General features: G+C 35.7%; 1 protein-coding gene across 3 annotated transcripts in view; it reads left to right on the top strand.

Moving 5' to 3' along the window:
- Positions 1-25,131, top strand: part of ERCC6L2 (ERCC excision repair 6 like 2) — a 174,392-nt gene that overhangs the window by 82,198 nt on the left and 67,063 nt on the right. For all 3 annotated transcript variants that reach the window (XM_056806770.1, XM_016423780.2, XM_007497932.3), the window contains 4 exons: positions 117-262; positions 14,250-14,345; positions 17,574-17,673; positions 18,553-18,705. In XM_056806770.1, coding sequence (XP_056662748.1) covers positions 117-262; positions 14,250-14,345; positions 17,574-17,673; positions 18,553-18,705 — 495 coding nt within the window. The remainder of the gene's footprint in view (positions 1-116; positions 263-14,249; positions 14,346-17,573; positions 17,674-18,552; positions 18,706-25,131) is intronic.

The following is a 25,131-nucleotide window of genomic DNA, read 5'->3' as shown; positions in this document are numbered from 1 at the left end:
CTACATAAATATAGGAAAGTTAATTTGTAGGTTAAAATTTGTAAAATTTTCTATGTAATTTTGTATTTAATATAACAGATATTACTATTTCCTCATTTGCCCTTCTTTTCTTCCAGTTGCTGGATGTTTTGGAACAATATTGTATGGCCACTGGGCTAGATTACCGAAGACTTGATGGAAGTACCAAGTCAGAGGAAAGGGTTAAGATAGTGAAAGAATTCAACAGCACACAAGATATTAACATTTGCCTCGTCTCTACAATGTAAGAGAATTACTTTTATAACTTAAATTTTATCTAGTAAATTTTTAATGTTGTAGGGAAAACTTTCTAAATCAGCTATCACTGGATTAATGCGATATTCAGCAATATTAATTTGTATATTTTCTCTTTGTTAATCCAAATATATAGAGGAGAATAGACTGTAACATAGAGAATATTTTATAATTTTAATAATAGTATGTATAATATACCCATAATTATTCATTCATTTTCCAGTTGATGAACACTCTTTAGTTTCAATCACAAAAGAGCTACTATAAAAAGTGGACCATTTCCTTTTTTTTTAAATCCCTTTGTAATATAGGCCTACTAGGCATTGAAATGCAAAAGGCTATAGAGAGAGCTTGATGACTTTGGGGGTATGATTCCAAATTGCTTTCTAGAATGACTAGACCAATTTACATCTTTGCCAACAGTAATTTAATGTCACTGTTTTTCCATGATCCTCCTAACATTTGTCATTTTCCTTTTTTTGTCATCTTTGCCTATCTGATGGGTATGAGAGAATTTTGGAGTTACTTTATTTGAACTTCTCTCCAATTTTTAGTTATTTTGAGTATTTTTTCCATGTGACTGTTGATAGCTTGGATTTTTCTTTGAAAATGATCAGTTCATATCCTTTGATCTTTTATCATTTAGGCAAATGGATCATATTAATATATATTTGAATCAAGTCTTTATATGTGATTCTTAGAAATAAGACCTTTGTCAGAGAAACTTAATGCAAATATTTTTTCCACTTAACTCCTTTCTAATGTTAGCTGTGTAAATGAACTTTTTATGTAATCAAAATTGGCCATTTTATCTTTTGTGATACTTTCTTCTACTTATTTGGTTATGAACTTTTCCTCCATTCACAGACATAACAGGAAATTCCTTCCTTATTCCTTTAAATTATTTGCTATGTAACTTTGTTTATCTAGGTCATGTATACATTTGGATCTTTTTTTATATAGTATGAGATGTGGGTCTAAACTTCATAAACCCTTTCTCAAACCATTTTGAAAGTTACTGCTCTGAAATATAGTTCAAGATCTAGTACTGCTTGTCCTCCTTCCCACTTTTTTTGTTTTTTTGTTTTGAGATTCTTGATCTGTTATTTCTTCAGTTGAATTTTGTTATTATTTTCTCTAGTTTTATGAAGTTATCTTTTGGTAATTTTATTAGTGTAATGCTCAATAATTAAAGTAGTATTAAAGTGGTAAAGAATTCTGTACTCTCTACAGTGTTAAGATAATAGAGTGATAGGAATTGATTTGGTCAAGCTCTCTTCTACAAATGTCCTCTCTATAGATTTATAAAATTCACCAGACTAAATTCTGATAGGGCAAACCAGAAGTCACAGTGAGCCATTTGACCAACCCAACTTGGAATCGGGATCCAGATCAATGCTACTTGTCTATGGACACTAGAGATTAAGTTGGGCCAAGAGCATGCCATATATGGCACCTTCAAGTCTGCATTGATTTGTAAAGTGTTTATGTCCTATTACTTATTTAGTTTTTGAAAGTGTTAAGTGCAGTTCTAATTCTGTTCTCTTTTTTAATTTCCATTTAGTAATCATCAGAGATCTTTTTTTCAGGTTGCTTATAGCATTTTTTTTCTTTAATTTGTAAGTCCAGTATTGTTGCTGTATTGTTCCTTTGCCCCATATTACTCCATTTGAGAGTTTCTTTCAGAAGGTGATTGGTAGATTTTTTCTATTATTTTCCTCCCTAGTTCTGATGTAGGAATATTTAATTCATGATTTCTTGAAATATGATAGTCTGGCCAATAAATAGTCATACTTTCAGGTAGTCTAGTGATTTTGCGGTTATCTGTCCTTAACCTATTTCCAGGTGTAAAAGTTAAACTCCTGAACAGTGATAATTGGTTTAGAGGAAGCTATTATAGTTGATAGATGAATGATGAAAGATGAGAGAGTCAAGATGTAATGACTGCCAGTTGTACTCCCTATCCCACCAATCTGGTGCTGAGGCAAACAGAGGTATATCTTGGGAAACTGGGGGGTCTCTAGTGTTGGGCCTGTGCCAGTATACTGGAGGGAGGTCTCCCCTATTTAATGGTAGTGAGGATACCCAGAAATAGAAGTGCATGGACTACCCACAAGTACAAGCATCCCCTCTGTCCACTGGCTTGGCAGGGGACCTGACCAGCACGGAGCAATGGCTGATCAATTGCCTCCTCTATAAGCAAGGGTACTTGCTTCCTCTATGCCCCCTGAACAAAGTCTTTCCCTTAATCTGACTGAGATTTAATAAATCAAGGAATCTTGAGGCGAGAGGGGTCGGGAAAAGGATATGAGGTGTCCCTAGATTCTTTTCCCCAAGGTCCTTCTTTCTGGAAGCCCAGGGGCTAACCAGAAATTCTCCTTCCCTTACTCAGCTATTATTAATTAATATTAATCTAAAATAAGGTATTAGGAATCAGGACAGGAATAAGGCAGGTGCTGAAGGGCTTTTGGGGGACCTGGCTAAAAGGCCACTGAGTCCAAGGCCCCTCAGGTCCAGTGGGACCTTGAATCTCTCTACTGATGTTGATAGAGGTGTCAGGCTACAGCCAATCTTAGGCTGGGAAACTTCAAGGTTAATTCTCTGGGCTAGTCTGGTTCTTTGAAGATCTCCAGCAAGGCAAGAAATCTCCTTTCACCCTCACTCAGATCTTGGTCCCAAAAGCCCTTCCTCCTAGGGTCTCTTCCAGGTTCCTTTTCTCTCCCATTCCAATAGTCTTCACCTGTCAGTCAAATCACCCTCAACATTCCATCTTCTCCTTTGCATCCTGCTGTTACACAGGTTAATTATTTTTTAAATGAAATGCCAAATACTTCTATTTTTTCCATCTTTTGAATTTATCTTTAAATTATGGAGTGTGTCATGGATTCATTCATTTTTAATTGGTTTCTTATTGTTGAAGTTTGTTATTTGAGTAAGGTTTTATATTTGTGATATTAAGTTGTTAATGTCTTCTTCAAAAACTTTACTCCAAAGGTTTCTTTACTTTCTTTCCTATTTCTCTGGTATTTTCATTTCTAGTATCATTTTTAAACTTTAAAAATTTTATTTCATTTTTTCCCCAAATCTTAGTTGACTTTCTGGCCAAGTCTTATTTTTCTGAGAGGCTTTGCTTGTAGAAAAATGTATAGGACATACTCACTTCATTGTTTGTGTCATAGATACCCCTAGTACTATATTTGCTCTTCATCAAGGAAATCTTGTTTACTCATTCTTTCAGTTAAGCATCCTCCATTGGGACTTTGTGTTTGGGCTACTCTCAGCATTTCTTCCCCCCCCCAAAAAAATTTATTTATTTTATTTTAATGACAAATTTCCACATAAGTTTTCTGAAGTTATATGATTCATATTGTCTCCCTCTCTTCTTCCCTCCGCTCTCTCAGAGTAATTCAAACTGGATAATACATGGATTATCACACAAAACATATTTCTATATTACTCATTTTTATAAATGAATAATCTTATAAAACCAAAACCCCAAAACATATACCCAAATAAATGAGTGATAAATCATACATTTCATCTGCATTCCTTTTGCAACAATTCTTTCTCTGGAGGTGGATAGCATTCTTTTTCATCAGTCCCTCGGAATTGTCCTTGATCATTGTATTGCTGCTAGTAGAAAAGTCTGTCACATTTGATGGTCCCACAACAGTTCAGTTACTGTGTATAATGTTCTCCTGGTTTTGCTTATTTCATGCTACATCTCTTCACATAGATCTTTCCAGTTCTTTCTGAAATCATCCTGTTCATCATTCCTTATAACACAGTAGTATTCTGTCACTGTCATATACAATTTGTTCAGCCATTCCTCAGCTGAGGGACATCCCTTTAGTTTCCAATTCTTTTGCAGCTATAAATATTCTTATACAAACAGGTCTGTTCCCATTTTTTTTAAATCTCTTTGGGATACAGACCAAGGAGTGTTATTACTAGATCAAAAGGCATTCATTCTTTTATAGCCCTTTGGGCATAATTCCAAATTGCCCTCCAGAATGGTTGGATCAATTCACAATTCCAGCAGCAATGCATTAGTGTCCTAATTTTGCCACATTCCCTCCAACATGTATTATTTTCCTTTGTATTGGCCAATCTGATAGGGGTAAGTAAGTACCTCTGAGTTATTTTCATTTGCATTTCTCTAATCAAGAGGAATTTAGAACATTTTTTCATATTATTATTGATAGCTTTGATTTCTTCATCTGAAATCTGCCTATTCATATTCTTTGATCATTTATCAATTGGGAATTCTTGGATTCTTAAAATTTTGACTTAGTTCTTTATATATTTGAGAAACAACACCTTTATCAGAGAAATTTGTTATAAATTTTTTTTCCTCAGTTCATTGTTTTCCTTCTAATCTTAGTTGCATTCTTTTGTTTGCACAAAATCTTTTTAATATAATCAAAATTATTCAATTAGCATCTTATAATGTTCTCTGTCTCCTATTTGGTCATAAATTCTTCCCTTCTCCATTGATCCTGACAGGTAAACTGTTCCCCTAATATACTTACAATATTACTCTTTTTGTTTAAATCATATACCTCTTTTGACCTTATCTTGGTATAGGGTGTGAGATATTGACCTAAACCTAATTTTTGCCATACTGTTTTCCATTTTTCCTAGCAGTTTTTGTCAGATAGTGAGTTCTTATCTCAATAACTGAAGTCTTTGGGTTTATCAAACATTAGCTTGTTGAGGTCATTTACCCTTAATCTATTCCATTGATCCACCCTTCTGTCTCTTAGCCAGTACTAGATTGTTTTGATGATCAATGCTTTATAGTACAGTTTAAGATCTGGTATTTCTAAGCCCCCATTCTTCACATTTTTTTTTCATTAGTTCCTTGATAATTGTTGGCCTTTCGTTCTTCCAGATGAATTTTGTTATTGCTTTTGGTAGTTTGATTGGTATGGCACTAAATAGATAAATTAATTTAGGTAGGATTGCCATTTTTATTATATTAGTTCAGCCTACCCATAAGCAATTAACCATTTTCTAATTGTTTAGATCTAACTTTATTTGTGTGGGAAGTATTTTGTAATTTTGTTCATGTAATTCCTGTATTTGTCTTGGCAGATAGATTCCCAAATATTTTATATTGTCTAAAGTGATTTTAAATGGGGTTTCTCTTTCTAACTCTTATTGATGAGTTTTATGAAATATATAGAAAGGCTGATTTATGTGGATTTATTTTGTATCCTGCAACTTTACTAAAGATATTATTTCAACTAGTTTTTTAGTTTATTTTCTATGCTTCTCTAAATATACCATCATATCATCTGCAAAGAGTGAGAGTTTAATTTCTTTATTGCCTACTTTAATTCTTTCAATTTTTTTCTTCTCTAATTGCTACTTCTAGTACAATATTAAATATTTGTGATGATTATAGACATCCTTGGTTCACTTCTAATCTTATTCGGAAGGCTTCTAATTAATCCCCATTTCAGATGATACTTGCTGATGGTTTTAAGTAAATACCACAAAGGTCCTTTTATTCCTATGCTTTCTAGTGTTTTCAATAGGAATGGGTGTTATATTTTGTCAAAGGCTTTTTCTGAATCTATTGAGATAATCATGTGATTCTGTTAATTTGATTATTGATATGGTCAGTTATGCTGATGGTTTTCCTAATATTAAAAACCAGCCTTTTGTTCCTGGTGTAAATCCCACCTGGTCATAATGAATAATCCTTGTAAAATTGTGGAAGAGACATGCATGCAAAGGATAGAAGCTGGAGATAGGTCAGCTGTCAGTCAAATGAAGATTCCATTTTGACTGTTACAGGGAAAAGCAGTTTGGAGCCAAGCCAATGGGGACTGATTTTCTGGGACTTGGCTGAGGGCTTTTGGCTGATGGTGGTGACTTTGAAGGAAGAAGCTGGGTTTATCTCTGGGACTTGGGATAATCAAGTTGAAGGTGGCCTGGCTGATTTAAAGGCAGATGAAGAAGGATAATAGTCCACATTTCTCTCTCTGACTTGCTCTGTTTCATTGGTAGTGATTGAATTGACATTTCTCTAAATATCCTCCAACCTAAGACTCATTGTAGATAATAGGGAAACCTCCAACCCTCTTACCTTTGTAGTAGAGGCATGGGGAGAGAGAGAACTTGCAAGAACCAAGGCTGGAGACCTAGCTCTAGGTGTCAATCAAAAGAAGTTTCCAAAACGGAATGTTCCCAGGAGTTAGCAGTTTGAACTGACAGGGGGAGGGGACTTCGAGTCACTCTCTCTGGAGGTTGGAAACCTGGCTGAAAGACCTTTGTGAGGCTGACTTGGTTTTTGGGGTTTCTCTGGCTTTGGACAGTTGAAGTTGACAAGAAGGAGAAACTTGGCTTTTGAGTTGATGGTCTATTTGAGAGTTGAGCTGGCCAGGAGAAACTGAGAAACTTTGAACTTTGTTTTTCTCTGGGGTTGAAGCTGAGAAAGGAGACAAGCAAGGCTGAAGAAGAGACTTTTCTTGGTGAAGAAGAAAGAATATTTAAACAGTTGTCCTCTACCTCCCTAATGTCTTAGAGTCACAGTTTGTGACTGGAATACTTCCTCAAACATTCTTAAAATTATCCCCATAGTTTAGGGAAATCCTCATCCCTCTTACCTCAGTTTCCCATTGTGTTATCCCAATAAATCCCTTGACTTGAAAAAGGAAAGGAAAATAATATCTTTATAGTTTACTCAAGAAGGGAGGGAAGGAGCCAAAAGCTTCAAGAAGAACTGGGTGGAGAGGGTTGGAAAAGGGAGGGAGTGAAGGGGGGAGGAGATTAGAAAGATATATTGATCCATCAGCCATCAGTAGGGATCAATAGGCAAAACCCCAGAGCAGACCCTAGAGCATTCCCTTGTAGGCAATTCCCCTGTGTACCAGTATCCCTGTGTGGCATCCCTCAGCATTTCTCGTTCCTAGCTCCATTATAAATAAGCAGCCTTAGGTTCCCTTAGCAGCTTTCTCTAGTCAAAGCCAGAGAACAGCAGTCATTGTAAGAAGAAACAGTTCCCATCAGTTTACATTCTCTATTTCAATAAGTAATAAGTTTCCTTAGTTTACATCTCTATTTCACCTTCATCCTCTATCTTTCTGGTTTTCCCCAATAAACCCTTACTTGAGATAAAGAAGAGAAAAGAGTATTTCCTCTGAAACATCATAGCTCACTCACCCTGAGTGACTAGAAGGAGGCTGAAGAAGGAAGAAGAAGGGGAAACTTTTTCAAATTAGACGTTCTTTCTTTCTTTTTTTTTTTAATATTTTATTTGATCATTTCCAAGCATTATTCATTAAAGACATAGATCATTTTCTTTTCCTCCCCCCCACCCCCCATAGCCGACGCGTAAATCCACTGGGCATTACATGTTTTCTTGATTTGAACCCATTGCTATGTTGATAATATTTGCATTAGAGTGTTCATTTAGAGTCTCTCCTCTGTCATGTCCCATCAACCACTGTATTCAGGCAGTTGCTTTTCCTCGGTGTTTCCACTCCCATAGTTTATCCTTTGCTTATGAATAGTGTTTTTTTCTCCTAGATCCCTGCAAATTGTTCAGGGACATTACACCGCCACTAATGGAGAAGTCCATTACGTTCGATTGTACCACAGTGTGTTTGTCTCTGTGTACAATGTTCTCCTGGTTCTACTCCTCTCGCTCTGCATCACTTCCTGGAGGTTGTTCCAGTCCCCATGGAATTCCTCCACTTTATTATTCCTTTTAGCACAATAGTACTCCATCACCAACATATACCACAATGTGCTCAGCCATTCCCCAATTGATGGGCATCCCCTCGTTTTCCAGTTTTGGGCCACCACAAAGAGCGCGGCTATGAATATTTTTGTACAAGTCTTTTTCTCCATTATCTCTTTGGGGTACAGACCCAGCAGTGCTATGGCTGGGTCAAAGGGTAGATATTCTTTTGTCGCCCTTTGGGCATAGTTCCAAATTGCCCTCCAGAATGGCTGGATCAGTTCACAACTCCACCAGCAATGAATTAGTGTCCCTACTTTGCCACATCCCCTCCAGCAATTATTACTTTCCTTTGCTGTTATGTTAGCCAATCTGCTAGGTGTGAGGTGATACCTCAGAGTTGTTTTGATTTGCATCTCTCTGATTATAAGAGATGTAGAGCACTTCTTCATGTGCTTGTTAATAGTTTTGATTTCTTTATCTGAGAACTGCCTATCCATGTCCCTTGCCCATTTATCAATTGGAGAATGGCTTGATTTTTTCTACAATTGATTTAGCTCTTTATAAATATGAGTAATTAAACCTTTGTCAGAGGTTTCTATGAAGATTTTTTCCCAATTTGTTGTTTCCCTTCTGATTTTAGTTACATTGGTTTTGTTTGTACAAAAGCTTTTTAGTTTGATGTAGTCAAAATTATTTATTTTACATTTTGTGGTTCTTTCTGTGTCTTACTTGGTTTTAAAGCCTTTCCCCTCCCAAAGGTCTGACATGTATACTATTCTGTGTTTACCCAATTTACTTATGGTTTCCTTCTTTATGTTTAAGTCACTCACTCATTTTGAATTTATCTTGGTGTAGGGTGTGAGGTGTTGATCTATTCCTAGTCTCTCCCACACTGTCTTCCAATTTTCCCAGCAGTTTTTATCAAATAGTGGATTTTTGTCCCAAAAGCTGGGATCTTTGGGTTTATCATATACTGTCTTGCTGAGGTCACTTGCCCCCAGTCTATTCCACTGATCTTCCTTTCTGTTTCTTAGCCAGTACCAAATTGTTTTGATGACTGCTGCTTTGTAATATAGTTTAAGGTCAGGGACTGCAAGGCCCCCATCATATGTGTTTTTTTTTCATTATTTCCCTGGATATTAGACGTTTTTTCTAAGGGTATCTGTGCCATATAACTATTTGAAGAATTAACTGAGTTTTATGGGATGTTATTACACAAATTTGTGAATGTGCCTCTTCTACAATATATTCCTATAGTCTTTTTGCTAGTGTTTTATTTAAGATTTTTGCATCAATGTTCATTAAGGAAATTGATCTGTAATTTTCTTCCTCTGTTTTTGGTCTTTCTGGCTTAGGTATCAGCACCATACTTGTGTTGTAAAAAGAATTTGGTAGGACTCTTTCTTTGCTTATTTTGCCAAATAGTTTATGTAATATTTGAATTGTTTGGTAGAATTCATTTGTAAATCCGTCTATGCCTGGATATTTTTTCTTTAGAGAGTTCATTGATGGCTTATTCCATTTCTTTTTTCTGAGATGGATTTATGTAAGTATTCTATGTCTTTTTTTGTTAATCTACACAAAATTTATTTTTATAAGTATAAATTTCACTTAGATTATCAGATTTATAGTCATATAATTGGGCAAAATAATTGAGCTCCTAATAATTGCTTTAATTTTCTCTTAATTACAGGTAAAATCATCCTTTTCATTTTTGATATTGGTAATTTGATTCTTTTCTTTCCTTTTTTTTTTTAATAAAACCCTTACCTTCCGTCTTGGAGTCAATACTGTGTATTGGCTCCAAGGCAGAAGAGTGGTAAGGGTAGGCAATGGGGATCAAGTGACTTGCCCAGGGTCACACAGCTGGGAAGTGTCTGAGGCCAGATTTGAACCTAGGACCTCCCGTCTCTAGGGCTAGCTCTAAATTCACTGAGCTACCCAGCTGCCCCCTTTTTCTTTCCTTTTTTAAATCAAATTAACCTATATGTATAAACATATATATATGTGTGTGTGTGTGTGTGTGTGTGTGTGTGTGTGTGTATAACTAGCTCCTAGTCAATTGTTCTTTTACTTTGAATTTTATTATTTTCTCCTTTGAATTTTAGGATTTCCAATTTAGCCTCTGATTGGGCATGTTTAATTTGTTCTTTTTCTAGATTTTTAGTTGCATGCCCAATTCATTGATCTGCTTTTTTCTCTATTTTATTGATATAAGCTTTCAGGGATAGAAATTTTCTCTGCTATGCTGCTTTGGCTGTATCTCATAAATTATCAATCTCTGCAGTGAAATCCATGATTGATTCTATGATTTGTTCTTTGACCCACCCTTTTTGAAGAATTAGATTATTTAGTTTCCAGTTAATTTTTTTTTAACCGTTACCTTCCATATTGGAATCAATACTGTGTATTAGTTTGAAGACAGAAGAGTGGTAAGGGCTAGGCAATGGGGGTTAAATGCTTTGCCCAGGGTCACACAGCTGGGAAATGTCTGAGGGCAGATCTGAACCTAGGACCTCTTATCTCTAGACCTGGCTCTCAATCTACTGAGCTACCCAGCTGCCTTCTCCAATTAATCTTTAATTTGTCTTTCAACGAATCCTTGTTGATTATAATTTTTATTGCATTATGACTTGAAAAAGTTGCATTTATTATTTCTGGTTTCTACTTTTGGTTGTGAAGTTTTTATGCCCTCGCACATTTCCACCTGTCATTTCATTTTTGAAGTCATTTTTGAGTTGTTCCAGAGCCTGATACCAACATCCATTTTTTTGAAGTTTTACATATGATTGCTTGTATCTCACTCTCCTATTGACTGTTTCCCTCTTTGTCTCCATAGAAATTTTCCAAAGTTAGATGTTTCTTTTGCTGTTTTCTCATTTTCCCAACCTTTTTTTTTTGCCTGTGGATTGGGAATTCTGAAAGCTACTAGTTCTGTCTCCTATGCTCCTGGCTTGCAGCCGTCTGTGAGCTACATCTTCATCATAGTGCAGACTTGAAAGGACTAAATGCTATGGACTTTTCAGGCTTCACTGTGCGTTTTTGCCAGAGCCTGGGATTTCAAGGGGTTGGGTCCGGTGTGTGGGGTACTCAGTGTGGGGTACTGGATCAATGATACTGGATCCTGGGATCCTGAAGTTGGCCCCTGCCCAGTCTCAGAACATGGCACAGTAGGGAGAGGGGATGGTTGGCTGGCACTCCTCTGTGTTACCTTTTTTCTTCTGGTTCCCTCTTATCCTGTGAAAATTGACTCTCTCCACCCACCTGTCAAGTTGTATTCAACTGGAAAGTCCCCTCACTCTGGCTTGCTGTTCGTTTTTGGCTCTTGTTATTTTGAGGTGCTTTTTAAGGATTGATTTGGAAGGACTGTCAGAAAGGTTTCAACTTTCACTGCTACTAAGCTTCCATCTGTCTTCGTGCATTTCTAAAGGGAATGTTGTGTTCTTATATGACCCTCTTCCTTATTATGTGGGGAACTATATCTGTGTTCTCCAGGTAGTGAAAGTTAGGTTCTTTAGGGATCTCGGATGTGACTTAAGCCAAGGCCCAACGTGATCTGATTTAGGTAGAGCTTCTGATTATTGTCCTCTTTGCCTGTTCTTTGCAGGTTCTAGACTTTGATTTAGTTAACACAATGGTAGCCTTTCCCCTAATTAGATTTACAATAGAGCTTTTTCTGGCCCTAATCATTGTCATTTAGTTAGAAGACTGTGTGTTCTGAACAACAGAGATATAGGCCCATTCTGAGCCTAAAGTCCCTGTTCTGGTCACTTGTCTTTCGCAGAGATAAGGAACTGTAGTTTGATCCTTATCCCCTTCCTGAGCCAGGTTGTGAGTCTGATCTTCAGAGCTGAAGGCTCATTTCTGGTCTTGACTAGTAAAGTAAATCCAATATCCTATTCTTGGATCAGACTGACAGAGCTGCAGCTCTACCATTGGTTATATCTCTGTGGGCTCAAATAGCCATCTTAGACTAGAAAAACAAACTGCTTCGGTTTCCACTTGCATTTTAGTCATTAATTAATCTGGTATTCACTCTGAATCTTTGTGGAAGTGTGCAAGAATTCTGAGATATATTGCTTCATTTACTCTGTTGTCTTTGCTGGTCTTGTCATTCACATATAAACCTTCCCTGTTCCTCCAAATTCTTCCTAGTATTATCTATAGTACAGTAACACTTTGTTACATTGATACCAAAATTTGTTCAACCATTTCCCAACCAATGGAAAATTAGTTCCCTACTTTCCTAGTATTGCTTTGCTACTCAATTAAATTCTGTCATATATATTTTTGCATGAGACTTTTCCTTCTTTCTCAAATGTGAATTTATTTTATATCCTATTATTTTTGTTGTTTTGTAAGTTAATTGTGTGTGATTCTTTGTGACCTCATCTGGGATTTTCTTAGTAAATATACTGGAGTGGTTTACCATATCCTTCTCCAGCTCATTTTATAGATGAGAAAACTGGCAAAGAGGGTTAAATGACTTACCCAAAATCATACAGCTAGTTAGTGTCTGAGGCCAAATTTGGACTCAGGTCTTTCTGAGTTTGGGCCAGCATTCTATCTATTGCATCACCTCATTGCTCCTCTTATTTTACTTGTAAATGATACTAGTAGCTATTAGAATAGTTAGCATGTGTGGTCCTTGTGGGCAAAGATTGTTTTTCTTTTCCTTTGTATCCCAAGTCTAGTGCAAATAAGTGCTTAATAAATGCATATGGATTAATTGGCTGGTTTCATGTAAATACCTTTGATCTTTTGGTTTTATTAAAAAAAGGGTCCACCATGCTTTTTTCATGGTTCTACATTTGTGACCTTGTAGGGGATTTTTGGTGAGAAAACTCCTTCTTAATGCAAATCAGTAACTTTTCTGCAACTAAACATCTTAAAGAATTGCCCTAACATTGTGAGTTTTAGTAACTTTTTCTAAGGTCATAGAATGTATGTTAGCAGTGGAACTTGAACTCAGACCTTCCCCAAACCACAACACTGTGCTAATTCTTCTTTTCTGCCTATGTTTGTTATTGTTGCTGTTGCTTTGATTAGAAGATAAACTATACTGTGGTGGTTATGGAAGGCTTTTTTCCTACTGTGATTATTTAAATAATTTATGTGTTTCTTGTTGTTTACATGAGTAGTTATTTTTTTTTTTACCAAGTGCTGAACTATTCCTATTGCCCTGGTACCAAGCTACTTGGTGTTGAAGAATTATTTTTGTGTTATGCTATTTTTTCTACACTTTTCTTTTATATAATTTTTTTTCAAAAATCATTAGCATGGACTGTAGTTCTTTTTGTCTACTTTGTCCCTCCCTACTTTGGGTATTGGAACTATATTTGTCTTGTAAAATTTAAATGAATATCCAATTATATTTTATAAGCTTTATTAATAATCACTTGAAGTAAAAGAAATAAAAAAAAGAACAAAAGTAAAAATCTGAGTAAAGAAAACTTTCCTGACCGCATTTGCAGGAAAAGAGAGAAAGGATTGGGATCACACCCAAACTTTATCTCCAAATGAAAGGACATAACATGAGAAGAACATGGGAAGCTGGGATTTAGAGTCCTGGGGAGCAAATCCTAATTATACAGTCTGATTGACAAGTTGTTTTTTTTTTTTTACCACACAGAGTTCATATACTAAACTTACAATAGTAGAATATGGTAGTAACTTGACTATGGGAGTTTCTTAGTCCCTAAAACCATTTATAGTGTGCTCACTGATTTTCTTCCTACAGCTCCTATCAGAAAGTGATCACTCTAACTTTTCTTATAGAATTTGTTTTGACTCATAATTTTATATTTTTAGGTTTTTTACAGTTGAAAATTTTATCAATTTGAAAGATTCAGTTTCAAAAGAAGATTTTTTGTATTCTTAAAACACTTATTCATGAAGCTTACAAAATGTGCTTTACTTGGTTGGCTTCATTATGCTGACAATTTAAAAATATGTTGTAAAACATTTTTAAAATAGTACTAAAAAGTTGAAAAGGTAATAGGGAAGAAGATTATTCACTTGACTTGGCAGTCAACTTTTTGGGGGGTATTCTATGCTTTTGGGAAAAAGTAATTTCAGAAATAATGTTATTTATTTCTTTTTCATCACATTTTAGTCAGTGTGCAAAAAGATTCTGTTGGTGTTTGTACAGTCTTTGGTTTTTGTTTTTTTTTAAGTAAAAGCCTGGCAAATTTAATCCTTAGGTACTGTAATTTTATTTTTTGAGGAAGTAATATTTCTAAAGAACTTTCTAATCTTATTTTCCCCATTTTTCTGCAAGGGCTGGTGGACTTGGCCTCAATTTTGTTGGTGCCAATGTAGTTGTAATCTTTGATCCTACCTGGAATCCAGCCAATGATCTTCAAGCCATTGACAGGTAAGTATTATTGATATCATTTGAAATGATTTATTGCTGCTCATCATGTAGAGTTCCTAAAAATAATTTGGTCATGAAATTAAAAGTTTAGGTTGATCTAAATTTGGTTGAGGCAAGGAATGAGAAAGCAGAAAAGGAAATCTTTCTGTTTAATAATATTTAGGCCTTTTCAAAATATCATTTATTCTTAATTGTAATTGTTCAGTGATTTAAATACTAAATATATTTTTAAGTATCTATTTTTGTTATGAGGAAAAGGTCATATGCTCTGATGCAGATTAATATTATGAACCTGAGAAATCATTAATCTCCTTGAGCCATTATTTCATTATTTGTAAAATAGGGGAATTGAGTGAAATAAATTCTTATAGCATGAACATTTAATAATTCTTTAAATCTTGTTTTGAAATATAGTTTTGGGATTCATTCTGGCATGAAGTATATTGGTCATTTTTCCAGTGTTCAACCATTCCTAGTATGATTTAATAGAAATCCAGGATTATTAAAATGTCTTCTCTTTTGATGTGAGGCTTATATATTCTTTAAACTATATAAAAAGGTTGTTGAAAAATGTAGCCAGTCTCTTCAGATTTCATATAGGAAATTCCTTTTGGCTTTTTAATAATATGTAATACATAGAAACTTTATATTCAGATACTTAGATTCTTTTAAGTCAAATTGGATTGATTAACAAATAACATTTTGGATAGGATTTATCTTATGAGAAGGCTATTGATAAAGATATAGTACTCAGCCTTCCACCCAGTTACTTTCTTTTTATCGTTTTCCTTAAGCCAGTTTTGCTAAATTGGGCCATTAGCTTCTACAGCAACTGCCATCCTAGAAATGGAGAGAAGTTAGATAATAAGAGGTTGGTTTGAATCAAGTAAACAACAAAAGCAGCAGAAGTATGATAGAAATAGAAAAAAAAATAAAAGTACTTTCATAGACCTTTCACCATTTTACAAACTGGGTATTTTGAGCAGAAGCTTCCACTTTTCAAATCAACCCTTCCATAGCTATTGAGTTGTAACAACTACTGAAACATTCAACTTGTTAATGAGTTTTAGTTGTAGTTCTTAAAGGAGTGCAGCCAGGCACTGGGGCGGCTGCACTCCAAAGTCCTCCAACACAGAGGTGTAAGCACTGCGACGAAGCTCAAAGTGTACAACGCAGTGGTCCTCAGCTCGCTCCTGTACGGTGTGAGACATGGACACTGTACCGGAAGCACATGAAGCAGCTGGAGCAATTCCACCAACGCTCCCTCCGGTCAATCATGAGGATCCGATGGCAGGACCGAATCACCCACCAGGAAGTCCTCGACAGAGCCAACTCCACCAGCATCGAAGTCCTGGTCCTCCAAACCCAGCTACGATGGTCTGGACACGTCATCCGCATGGACCCACAGCGAATACCAAGACAGGTGTTCTATGGTGAACTGTCAGCTGGACTCAGGAAACAAGGCCGACCAAAGAGAAGAGTCAAGGATCAGCTAAAGTCCAACTCGAAGTGGGCTGGCATGACACCAAAGCAACTAGAACTCGCTGCCTCTGACAGAAGCAGCTGACGAACCCCCATTCACCATGCTGCCATCACCTTTGAAGATGAGCGACGTCGACGTCTTGCCGCTACGCGTGAATGCCGACACCAGGCCACAGCCGCACCTCCGTAACAACTGGCGTCCCAGGTCCCATGTGCCACAAACTGTGTGCCTCAGCCTTTGGACTCCAAAGCCACATGAGGGTACATCAGTAGATGATGATGCACAAAGACAATCGTCATTCTCGATCACCGAGAGACTACTATACTTAAAGGAGATGCTAGTGGAATATGTAATTGTGTTTGAGAGAAAGATTCTTCTGACGGTTCTACCATTCTGTAGCTCCTAAGAGACATTGGGCTTATTACAAGTTTAAAATGAGGGAAAATGGCATGGGGGCAGCTGGGTAACTTATTGTATTTAGGGCCAGGCCTAGAGACAGGAGGTCCTGGGTTCAAATATGACCTCAAAGACTTCCTAGCTGTGTGACCCTGGGCAAGCCACTTAATCCCCAATGCCCAGCCCTTACTACTCTTCTGTCTTGGAACCAATACATGGTATTTATTCTAAGACAGAAGGTGAGGGTTTTTGTTTTTTTTTTATGGCATGATCACTAGGCATATAACCCAAGGAGGTAGGTCATTGACAAAAAGAAAGGTTCCATATATGTCAGAATATTCAAAGCATCTTTCTGTGATAGCAAAGACCTAGAAACAAAGTAGATACCCTTTGACTGAAGAATGGCTAAAAACTTTATGGTACATGACTGTAACTCAGTGTTATTCTAGTCTTAGAAATGATAGGCAGGTTGAACATAGAGAAGCATGAAAAGACATTAGGGAACTGATGTCAAATGAAGGAAGCAGAGCCAGAAAATCAATATACGCAATGACTTCAACACTATAAGTGGAAAGAGTCATCACAAAGCAATTGAAACTTACACATTTTACAATTATAATGAACAGAATAGTTCTCCATCTAACTCAGTCTAGACCTGCCAAGTGGCTGCTTTCTGGCCATCTTTATGCCATGCACACTCTCCTTCTTCATTCTCCTTTCTGCCTCTAGCTCTTGCAGGTATACCATCGACATTACTATTCCTAGAAAAGACATGGCATCAGTTACCATATGCTTCTGCTCCTTGTCACTGTGACTTGCCAATCCAACACACCATTCCCTGATATGTATTATCTTCCTTTATTAGATTGTAAACTATTTGAGGACAGGAGCTTTCCCTTTTGTTTTTGTATTCCTGGTGCCTATCATAGTACTTAGAACAAATTGTAAGCACATAATAAATGCTTTTTAAAATTCACTTCTATTAATTATGACCAAGCCTGGGCCTCAAGAAGAAAGTAGAAAAAAAAAGAATTTTCCTCCATTCTTGCAGAGATGCAAGAGATGGGATTGCATTGCAGAGATGGGAATCAGTGAGTGTGGAGCATTACTTATGGTATTAGTTTTTTTTTTCTTTCTGAATGTCTTTTTATTCTCTCTTTTTCACTCTTTGTTTTAAGGATGATTTGTTGGGGGCTGGAAGGGCAAGGACACCTTTGAGAAATGGTGATATAAATAAGTTAAAAATAAATCAAGATTTTGAGATTTTAGACTCATAGAGCTATAAATTACCTTCCAGCCCAAAGCTCTTTAATTTAATTTGTTTTTGTTTTTGTGTTTGATTTTTGCAGAGCATATAGGATTGGGCAATGCCGAGATGTAAAAGTATTTAGGCTGATATCTTTAGGGACTGTGGAAGAGATCATGTACTTACGTCAGGTATATAAACAGGTAAAATTTGAATTTTTTTGTCTGATTTAGAAGAAATTGCCTTTTAGCAGAGAATATTTAAATAGAAATAGTAATAGGAAATACATTTTGATTCATATTTTAGCCATAACAAAATTTACACATGAAAGTACTGATTGAGTTTTTAGACAAATCTCGGAACTACTTTCCAAATCTATATACAGATTAGAAGTAACCTTTAAAAGTAAGGAAGGGAAAAGAATAAGGTTGAGCAATTGAGATTTTTTTGTATGCATGTACAATTCTAACTCAGAAGCTAATTAAATGGCCATCTCTTCATCATATGGTTTTCAGACTGAGAAGCAAGATACCCACACTACTTGTGCATGCTCTGAATTTGAGGACATTCCACTTTTCTGGCACTTTCTGAAATAAGCACAACAAACACAAATGCTTGTAGGACTGATCTTTTACTAACCTATCTCCTGTTATAAAATTATAGAATGTTATAGCCGGAAGAAAAATAAAATGAACAAAAATATACTTCATTCTGCAATTTTTAATAGTTCTTATTGTAGCATTTCTCCAGAAACCTCTTAACAAGATAAAAGTACATAGAAATTTGTTCTTTTCTTATTAAAATAATAATAATAAATTAATATCAACTTTATCTTATAGGTAATAGGTGGAAAATGGATAAAAAATGTAAAGCTATTTTTTTGTTTGGTCTTCAATAAAACTAGTCGGATGATTATTTCCCCACAATGGCAGCATCTTCCAGGGAAATTAAAACAAAATTTCTTCCCTAAGGAGTTTTTTGTCTACTCCACCTAAAACTGTGTATATACTGGTAATGCCAGGAAATTCTGACATATTGTTGGATCAAACACTACTGAAATATCTTGTATTTTTCTGTTTTAGCAACTGCACTGTGTGGTGGTTGGGAGTGAAAATGCCAAGAGATATTTTGAAGCAGTTCAAGGATCAAAAGAACATCAAGGAGAACTTTTTGGGATCCACAACCTCTTCAAACTAAGATCTCAAGGATCCTGCCTTACAAGGGATATTTTAGAGGTATGAAAAGTTCTTTTGGCCTTTTCAGTAAGCTTTTAAACAACAATCTGTTTTTTTCCCATTTGTGCACTAGGTAATGTAAGTCTAGATCTTAAGGAAATTGCAATTGTTTTTCTTACAAGATATATTACAAGATTCTTTAGAGAGCTGCAAACAAACTTTTGAAAAATAAAGCCTTGTGCCTTTAAATAGCTTTTCCCATATACATTCAAAATGCTCTCATACCCATATCCCCAGATAGACCTGAACATGGGATTCCTTTTGTCTAAAAAGTCATTTGCACATTGACAAAGGGAAGTGTATTATTTTGGAAACAGCTGCTGAAATTTCAGGGGAAAAAAAGTACTGTACAAATAAACAAAAATATAAAATGTGTTTTGATTAAAAGTTACCAAATACTCCCTGAGATGCTGTCTCATGTGTCATGGAGATTTTTGTTCGCTGTTCCCAATAAAAATTCCACACCAATTTTTCAAACTCTTCCAGTTATGTTCATCTTCAGCATACAGATGTTTCTTGTTTTTTGAATGGAACATTTTTGTATTTTTCAAAAAAAATTCTTAAAATTTTTCATAACACAAGAAATTTGAGCTCTTTGACTTAATATTGGGATGTTGGGAAGACCAAAGTCCTGCCTAGACTCATATAATGTTTATCATTAGTTGTTTGTAGCTTTACAAGTTTAATTCCCACGTTTTACAAATGAGGCAGCTAAGACTCAGAGAGGTATAATGACTTAACCAAGGTCACACAACTAGTGGGTGGCAGGTCCTTCATGTAATTCATTATCATAATTGGTCAAAATGTATTTTTTGTCTATTTCATATTGGGCCCTGAGCTGAGTACTAAGGGTATAAAGGTTTTTGCAAATATGAAACCTAAAGTTTAATTGGAGAAATAGGGCAAGCACCTTAAAATGGTAAATAACAAGAAGGGCCAGATTAATCATTGAGAGCTAGTGCAATACTTTTAAATAATTTTTCTTATTCTAAGATTATTGTGATATATTAAACTTTTATTGAGCTTCTGTCAACAACCTTAGTTCTTTTGAGGTCTACTCAATTAAAGTTTTCGACCTCATTGAAATTATGGTGGCTGTAGTATATTGATGCCCAAATCATTCTCCTTCCTTTCAGAGGGAGTTCACCAACTGGTTCACTATCTTTCTTTCCTGCCTTTATACTAGAGTAATTCATTATTCACTTAAATGCTTTATAAAACTCCTTTACCTCCTAATTTTTCCACTTCTAAGACCTCCTTCATTTTACATAAGATATCCATAGAGATGGTTCACAATAGTTCTTATTGTTACCTGCAAATTTTCCACTTCCCTAACTAGAAAATGATATTCCCATAGCAGTCTATAACCTTTTATTATTCCACTTCTCCCTATGCCTCATTCTTCCTAACAAATTTTTTAATGCCCTCATCAAGACTACCAATCCCTTCACACCTAAATAAATTCTAAAGGTCTTTCCCCTGCTTTAACTACTTTCTCTCCAATCTCAAGTTAATAATTATTTCTTGAATCTCTTGCCTTAGTATCTTCTTAAACCATAACCTTATATTACTTCCACCTTCTACCTTCTCTCCTTTTACTCATCAGCTGTTAAATGTAGCTAAAAGAAGCCAGAATTTGTAATGTATACATTACAGAATCATGTTATCCAACACTGACTGAGCTCTCACTGTATAGCATCTGCAACATTACAGACCTTTTATTTCTCTAATTGATTTGTCATCCTACTCTCCATAAAAGCTATGTGAAACATTTTTTTCTGTCCTCATTGATAACTCTCATACCTTAGTATCCCACAGTACTTGCAGTTGAGGGCCTTGCATTTTTTATTAAGAAATTGAGGTAATTCAATGTGAACTCCTCCTTCTCTCCTCTTCATCACAAAACCCTATGACATTATTTCCCATTCTTCCCTCTTAACTGCCTCCCCTTTTTAAAAATTAATTTATTTACTCAATTTAGAACATTATTTTTTGGTTAGAAGAATCACATTATTTCCTCCCTACCCTCCCCCAACCCCTCCTGTAGCCCACGCATAATTTCATTGGGTATTACATGTGTCCTTGATCAGAACCTATTTCCATGGTGTTGGTGTTTGCATTTGGATGTTCATCTAGAGTCTACATCCCCAATCATATACCCTCGACCCATGTAATCAAGCAGTTGTTTTTCTTCTGTGTTTCTATTCCCACAGTTTTTCCTCTGAATGTGGATAATGTTTTTTCTCCTAGCTTCCTCCAAGTTGTTCGGATCATTGCATTGCCACTAATGGAGAAGTCCATTACATTTGATTGTACCAGTGTGTCAGTCTCTGGTACAATGTTTTCCTGGTTCTGCTCCTCTCACTCTGCATCACTTCCTGGAGGTTGTTCCAGTCCCCATGGAATTCCTCCACTTTATTATTCCTTTGAGCACAATAGTATTCCATCACCGACAGATACCACAATGTGTTCAGCCATTCCCCAATTGAAGGGCATCCCCTCATTTTCCAATTTTTTGCCACCACAAAGAGCACAACTATAAATATTTTTGTACATATATTTTTCCTATTATCTCTTTGGGGTACAAACCCAGCAGTGCTATGGCTGGATCAAAGGGCAGAAAGTCTTTTATCGCCCTTTGGGCAAAGTTCCAAATTGCCCTCCAGAATGGTTGGATCAATTCACAACTCCACCAGCAATGAATTAATGCTCCCACTTTGCCAAACCCCCTCCAGCATTCATTACTTTCCTTTGCTGTCATGTTAGCCAATCTGCTAGGTGTGAGGTGATATCTTAGAGTTTTGATTTGCATTTCTCTGATTATAAGAGATTTAGAACACTTTTTCACGTGCTTTTTCATTGATTTCATTAACTGAAAATTGCCTATTCATGTCCCTTGCCCATTTATTAATTGGAGAATGGCTTGATTTTTTTGTACAAATGGTTTAGCTCTTCATAAATTTGAGTAGGCCTTTGTCAGATGTATTTATTATGAAAATTGTTTCCTCATTTGTTGTTTCCCTTCTAATTTTGGATCCATTAGTTTTGTTTGTACAAAAACTTTTTAATTTGATGTAATCAAAATTATTTATTTTACATTTTGTGATTTTTTTTCTAGGTCTTGCTTGGTTTCAAAGTCTTTCCTTTCCCAAAAATCTGACATGTATACTATTCTGTGTTCACCTAATTTACTTATAGTTTCCTTCTTTATGTTCAAGTCATTCACCCATTCTGAGTTTATCTTGGTGTAGGGTGTGAGATGTTGATCAAAACATAATCTCTCCCACACTGTCTTCCAATTTTCCCAGCAGTTTTTATCAAATAGGGGATTTTTGTCCCAAAAGCTGGGATCTTTGGGCTTATCATAGACTCTCTTGCTGAGGTCACTTACCCCAAGTCTATTCCACTGGTCCTCCTTTCTGTCTCTTAGCCAGTACCAAATTGTTTTCATGACCACTGCTTTATGGTATAGTTTGAGGTCTGGGACTGCAAGTCCTTCTTCCTTTGCATTTTTTTTTCATGATTTCCCTGGATATCCTTGATTTTTTGTTCTTCCAAATGAACTTTGTTATGGTTTTTTCTAATTCGGTAAAAAGGTTTTTTGGTAGTTCAATGGGTATGGCACTGAATAAGTAAATTAATTTGGGTAGGATTGTCATTTTTATTATGTTAGCTCATCCTACCCATGAGTAGTCGATGTTTTTCCAGTTGTTTAGATCTAGTTTTAATTGTGTGGAAAGTGTTGTGTAGTTGTGTTCATATAGTTCCTGTGTTTGTCTCAGCAGATAGATTCCCAAGTATTTTATATTGTCTAGGGTGATTTTAAATGGAATTTCTCTTTCTAATTCTTGCTGCTGAGATGTGTTGGAGATATATAGAAATATTGATGACTTATGCAAGTTTATTTTGTATCCTGCAACTTTGCTAAAGTTGTTGATTATTTCGACTAGCTTTTTGGTTGATTCTCCCTTAGGATTCTTTAAGTAGACCATCATGTCATCCACAAAAGTGACAGCTTGGTCTCCCTGTTGCCAATTCTAATACCTTCAATTTCTTTTTCTTCTCTCATTGCTACTGCTAGTGTTTTCTAGTACAATGTTAAATAATAGAGGTGATAATGGGCATCCTTGTTTCACTCCTGATCTTATTGGAAGACTTCTAGTTTATCCCCATTGCAGATGATGTTTGCTGATGGTTTTAGATATATACCGTTTATTATTTTTAGGAAAGACCCTTCTATTCCTATACTTCCTAGTGTTTTCAATAGGAATGAGTATTGTATTTTATTAAAGGCTTTTTCTGCATCTATTGAGATAATGATGTGATTTTTGTCAGTTTGCTTGTTAATATGGTCAATTATGTGGATGGTTTTCCTAATATTGAACCATCCTTGCATTCCTGATATGAATCCTACCTGATCATAGTGAATAACCCTCATAATGACTTGCTGTAGTCTTTTTGCTAGTATCCTATTTAATATTTTTGCATCTATATTCATTAAGGAGATTCATCTATAGTTTTCTTTCTCTGCTTTTGACCTGCCTGGATTTGGAATCAGTACTATATTTGTGTCGTAAAATGAATTTGGTAGAACTCCTTCTTTGCTTATTCTGTCAAATAGTTTGTATAATATTGGGATTAGTTGTTCTTTGAATGTTTGATAGAATTTAATTGTGAATCCATCTAGATCTGGGGATTTTTTCTTAGGCAGTTCTTTGATGGCTTTTTCAATTTCTTTTTCTGATATGGGGTTGTTTAGGTAGTCTATTTCTTCCTCTATTAGTCTAGGCAATTTATATTTTTGTAAATATTCACTCATATCACCTAGATTACCATATTTATTGCCATATAATTGGGCATAATAATTTTTAATGATTGCCTTAATTTCCTCTTCATTAGAGGTGAGGTCTCCCTTTTCATCTTGGATACTATCAATTTGGTTTTCTTCTTCTCTTTTTTTAATTGGATTGACCAGTACTTTGTCTATTTTATTTGTTTTTTCACCCTCTTTCCCCTTTGAAGGTGGTCCTTGTTGAATCCTTCTACATGTACACTTGATCCTTTCACCTCCTGCATTCTCCAGCAGATAGGATCATCAATAAACCTCACTCTTGAATCTTCAGTGGCTATTTGTCTACTGATTCAAGAATGTCTAACTCCTCAATTCTGTTGAAAAAAAAAACAAAAACCAAACACCTTTGTCAGACTCTACCAAATCCTCAAATAATTATCCTCTATCTCTTTTCCATTTTTCTTCCAAATTCCTTGAAAAAACTTTCTGTATTCATTATCTGATCTTCCTTTCCTCTAAAAGGGAAAAGGTGATTGATTTAATAAAATAGGAACCTGAATGGCCTAATTATTTTTTCTGAGAAACTGTCTTAATCTAGAAACTCAAAGGTTATAGCCACTTCCTTTCCTCTCATTCCTTAAGCTTTTGCAATCTATTTTCCACCCTCATAATTCAACTAGAACCACTCCAAAATTACCAATAATTAATTTCCAAATCTGACAGTTTTCTCTCAGTCTTCATCCTTCTCTACCTGTTTGCTACATTTGACAGTGTTGATCACCTCTCTGGATTTTTGTGACACTAATTTATACAAGTTTTCCTCCTACTTGTCTGGCAGCTCCCTTTCAGTCTCCTGTGCTGGTTCATCATCCGTATAATATCTCTAACAGTAGATATTTCTAACTGTAGGTATTCTCTCCTTTCCCCCACTACATTCTCTTTTTTGGTAGCCTTATCGTTTCTCCTGGGTTTAACAGGATCTCTAATTAGATAACTGAGAGCTATCGATGTAAAGATCATTATATGTCTCTGTCTCTCTATCATGTAAATAGAATCAGTATCAATGTTAGTGGCTTCCTATTGCTTCTAGGCTCAAATATTACTTCCTCTGGTAGATTAAAGCCTTTTATAACCTGGACCCAGTCTGTCTTTCAAAACTCATTGTACATTTCTCCACCACCCACAGTGTATAATCCTCTTCTTCTGTCTGTTGCTTACACATGACATTCCATCTTCCACCTCTGTTTTTATAGTGTCTGTCTCACATACCTAGAATGCATTTCTCCATGCCTCGGACGTATAAAGTCCATCTCTTCCTTTAAGATGTAGCTCAAGTTTTTTTAAATTAAGGCTTTCCTAATCCCCCAGATTCTGTGGGCCCAGTTTGAATATATTTTTATTTATCCATATTATATTTATTTTACACACATTTATATTTGTACTTTTTGTCAACCCCATTTCAGCATAAGCTACTGACAGGCAGGTATTCCTTTCACTTCTTGTTCTATGTCTCTAGCACAAAGCATGCTGCCTCCCACATAACTCAACTGAAACTACTTTCCAAAATTATTAATGACCTATTAATTTCCAAATATGTTGCTTTTGGTATTTAAAGAAAAAGCTAGCTGCTTGAT

This window comes from Monodelphis domestica, chromosome 7 (assembly GCF_027887165.1).
Source record: "Monodelphis domestica isolate mMonDom1 chromosome 7, mMonDom1.pri, whole genome shotgun sequence".
NCBI classification, from domain to species: domain Eukaryota; kingdom Metazoa; phylum Chordata; class Mammalia; order Didelphimorphia; family Didelphidae; genus Monodelphis; species Monodelphis domestica.
Note: the sequence above shows the minus strand (reverse complement) of the source record. Positions and strands in the feature narration are given on the sequence as shown.